The 4,540-nt window shown below is 36.8% G+C and overlaps 1 protein-coding gene across 1 annotated transcript; it reads right to left on the reverse strand.

The window, feature by feature from the left end:
* Positions 1–628: 628 nt before the first annotated feature.
* Positions 629–2,865, reverse strand: LOC127131176 (uncharacterized). The gene is made up of 3 exons (XM_051060109.1): positions 1,838–2,865; positions 1,448–1,759; positions 629–1,361 (listed from the first exon to the last, which is right to left on the reverse strand). The coding sequence occupies exons 1-3, from the start codon at positions 2,863–2,865 to the stop codon at positions 629–631; spliced, it is 2,073 nt and encodes a 690-aa protein (XP_050916066.1).
* Between the last annotated feature and the right edge of the window lie 1,675 nt (positions 2,866–4,540).

Raw genomic sequence — 4,540 nt, forward strand, 5'->3', positions numbered from 1 at the left:
ATACCTTAGCTTTTCCACCTCTTTTAGTCATCTGTTGTCATAAAAATAAAAGGATTAGTCAGTCTCACACTCTTAACATTATCATAACATTATCAAATGCAGTTTCTGATAAAATTAAAAGTAAAAAGAAGAGAAACAATGTTGTTTCTGATAATTCAAATGCAGTTGCCAAACATTATCATAACACGCAAAAACCCCTCCAAACATCAACAACTGCAAAAACCCCTCCAACATAAATAAAAGAAACAAACAAATGACAGGATTCCAAGTAAAAGCAGTAAACTCATGTAATCATATGGATCTATTAACAAGCTTTGTGGGATAAGAGTTAGTTTTTCTTTATTACTAGCAGCAGACCCTCGGCCACCTTCACAAGTCACGACTGACCAGATGATCTAGATAAGGAATACCGTGAAGTGTTCTAGAGTCTTCCAGTCAGTTATGCTACAACATGAAGTAGGACTGGTACAAAACTGCAAACATCAATTTTTGGCAGTAAAAGACTAAAAGCAATATAAAAAAACAGCAAAACTAGAAAGAGAAACTAGAAAGAAAAGAAAATTTAGTTCTGCTTCACCCTTTTGTTTCTATTTGAACCCTCATTCACGTCACATCACGCTTATCTTCATCAATGCCCTCTATCTGCTTCACTAGTAGAGCAATCAAAAATCTCTTCAAACACATCTAATTGTGACATGTCACGCAAACAAGATATTGCTTCAATTTCTACATTGGGTAGCGCAGGTAACATCCCATCAGATTGATAAGGTACTTCATCCTCTATGTTGTCAATCTCTACGCGACCCCTTGGTTTTGTGGTGATTGCCGCACACCATCCACGCATATCTCTACACATTTCTGGATATGGGACATAATACACTTGTCTTGCATTTTGCGCAAGGATGAAAGGATCATAAGGACGATAACGTTTATCCATCTTAATATCCACAGTTTTATATTGTGGGTGAACCTTTGTGCCCGTATTCCTTGTTGGATCAAACCATTCACAATAAAAAACTGGAATCTTATGCTTCAGACCAATGTAATCTAGCTCAAAGATATGTTTGATTATTCCATAAAAATCAGTATTTCCTCCTTCTGCAAGACCTTTCACGTGCACACCACAATTGCTAGTTTTTCTACCTTTGCTCCATTCTTCAGTATGAAACTTGTACCCATTGATAAAATACATGTTCCATGATATGGCCATTGATGCAGGACTGCGAGACAAGGCAATTATATCTTGGTTAGTAACTCCATTTGTCTCCTCATTTACATATTTCTTCAGCCATATGGGAAACTCTATATGTATGCGCCCAGATGAATCTTCTATATCTAGAGAGTGGTTCTCTAAGAATATGCTGAAATAAATCACACGATTCATAAGTAAATATCTATTATGATATGAATCAATAATTTGATTGAATATATTATGATGCACACTTACTCAAGATATGGTTTAACCTCATCACAATTTATCAAGACATGCACATGTGAAGACTTCCATTCCTTATCAGATATAAAATATTTTCGTGACTTCCCACTTGGTCGACCGCCACTTTGTAGAATGGACATTGTAGGTAGAATGTCATCATTGTCTAAATGAGGTTTGTTACTAAGATTTATGGTTGGCAACAAACGGAAAGAGTTGAAATAATGAGAGCAAAAGTAATTTGTCTCGCGATGTATATAATCACTGCATATGGAACCTTCAACTCTAGCCTTATTTGTCACTGCCCTCTTTGAGACTCCCATAAATCTGCACATTCAATCATTCCACGTTTATTAATTTATGATAAACATGCAATAACTTAATAAAATCAACCACAACAATTACCTTTCGAATGGATACATCCATCGGTACTGTACTGGACCACCTAGAATTGCTTCTTTGGCAAGATGGATTGGAAGATGCTCCATTGAGTCAAAGAAACCTGGTGGAAAAATCCTTTCCAACTTGCATATGATAATTGGAATATTCTCATCCAACTTAATTAAGTCTTCCATCCTCAATGTATTGCAACAAAGATCTTTAAAGAATCGACCTAGCTCAGTTAATGGTTTCCAAACCAAATCTGGCAATGAATGGAATGCAATTGGGAGTAAACATTCCATGAAAACATGACAATCATGGCTCTTCATCCCATGCATCGTACCCTTTTCTACATTGGCACACCTACTGAGGTTTGAAGCATAGCCATCTGGCATTCTCAATTCCTTAAGCCATTTACAAACCAACTTGGCTTCAGATTTGGTTAGACTGTAACTAGCCTTTGGTTTACCATTCTTTCCGTTTTCTAAGGGTTGGAGCTCCAAGTCCCCGCGAAAGCATAATTTAGCCAAGTCTTCTCTTGCCTTTTCATTATCCTTTGTTTTGTCCTTAACATTCATGACAATATTAAATATATTATCGAAGACGTTTTTTTCTATGTGCATCACATCGAGGTTATGCCTTAACAAGTTATCCTTCCAATATGGGAGATCCCAAAAAATACTTCGCTTTTTCCAATTGTGATCCACTCCATACCCTTCGAATTCTTTCCATTTCGCCTCCCATCCAATTTCAGTAACTTTTGGAAAATTACTTATTACCGCCCATATATCTTTCCCTGTGGAAATGGGAGGTGGCTCATTGGTCACAACCCTATTTTTTAGGAAACTTCTTTTACTCCTTCTGAAGGAGTGATTAGATGGCAAGAAACGACGATGACAGTCAAACCAGGAATTCTTATGGCCACTTTTCAAGGTGAAAGCATCAGTGTGTTCCATACAATGAGGGCATGCCAATTTACCTTGTGTTCCCCATCCAGATAACATACCATAGGCTGGAAAATCATTAATTGTCCACGTCAAGCAGGCTTTCATGATGAAGTTTTGTTTTGTCGATATATCATAGGTCAATATTCCATTGGACCAAAATCGATGTAGATCATCAATCAATGGTTGCAAGTAGACATCTATCTTTAATTTAGGGTTTTTAGGTCCGGGTATGAGGCATGCCAAAAACAAGTATGGTTTGGTCATGCACATTTCAGGGGGGGAGATTATACGGAGTAACTATTATTGGCCAACATGAGTATGGAGAAGCAGACGCTTGAATGTAAGGAGTAAAACCATCTGAACACAGACCCAACCTTACATTTCTGGGTTCCCTAGAAAAGTCAGGATATACACTATCAAAATGTTTCCATGCTTTTCCATCTGACGGGTGGCGAAGGATGTTGGAACTATTTTTGTTCATGTGATGCCATCTCATTTCACTTGCCGACTCAGTTGATGCATACAATCTTTGTAATCTGGGAATGATTGGGAAGTAGAACATTCTCTTCACTGGGATATCTTTTTATACTTTCCCATGCCAGTCTTGCGAGGAATGAACCTAGGAGCATTACAAAATTTGCACTCTGATAGCTTGCTATCATCCTTGTAATATAACATACAACCATTCTTACAACAATCAATCTTCTCAACCTTTAGCCCTAACTTAGATACCAACTGTGTTGCTTGGTAATAGTTCTCGGGCAAGCATTTTTGAACTGGACATACACTTTTAAGCATTTGTGCAACAAAATCTAAACCTTTTTGTGGAACATGCCAATTAGACCTAATTTCAAGAAGTTGAGTAGATATTGATAATATTGATTGGGTAGCTCCCTCATAAATGGGCTTGTTGAAAGATATCAACTTGTCATAAAATCATTTGGCATCTTCGTTGGGAAACTCATCCTCCGTATATTCCTCAACTTCTATGTTATCATTCACGTGCGAGAATACTCCATAAGGCCTAAAAGCATCATACACCATCTGATTCATTGCGTCAATTTGGTCATCATGATGCACATGCTCACTACTATTTGAATCATTCCTTGTATTAACATTGAGCTCTACTTCTCCATGTTGAGTCCAAATCCAATAGTCCGGTTGAAATCCATCTCGATACAAGTGAAGTCTAACATTAGTTGGTGTTCTTATCTTGAGACACTTGCAATTTATACACGGACACCTTATCCCTCCCTCAGATATACAAATAGGTTGTTTCAAAGCCCTCTTTACGAAGTCTTTAACCCCACGAACATACTCTTCTTTCAATCCGTGTTTATTGGAATATACTCTATCGTACATCCAAGTACGATCCATTTTCTACAAGGCAAACAATTAACTCGTCAACCACTGAAAATTAAAACATATATTAGACAAAAATGAATGGCTGATAACTTCCTAATGGGTATTAGGAGAAAATCAGATAACTTCCTAATGGGTATTAGGAGAGAATAGAATACATGCATTCCAAGGGATTTTTACATAGAGACATTAAACCAAATAACTTCCTAATGGGTATTAGGAGAAAATCAAGTCAGGTAAATTCATTCAAATTTATCATCTTCAATGGCTAACTTATGTTGATAATTTTCATGTCCCGTAATTCTTTTTAATATGCCTAATTTCAAGAATGATGTAGCCATGATGATAACTTCCATATTAAATGAAGGTGGTTATTTTTGACTGTTTCCTGTAACAATATTTCATGGATGACGATGAT

This window comes from Lathyrus oleraceus, chromosome 3 (genome assembly GCF_024323335.1).
Source record: "Lathyrus oleraceus cultivar Zhongwan6 chromosome 3, CAAS_Psat_ZW6_1.0, whole genome shotgun sequence".
Lineage (NCBI taxonomy): Eukaryota > Viridiplantae > Streptophyta > Magnoliopsida > Fabales > Fabaceae > Lathyrus > Lathyrus oleraceus.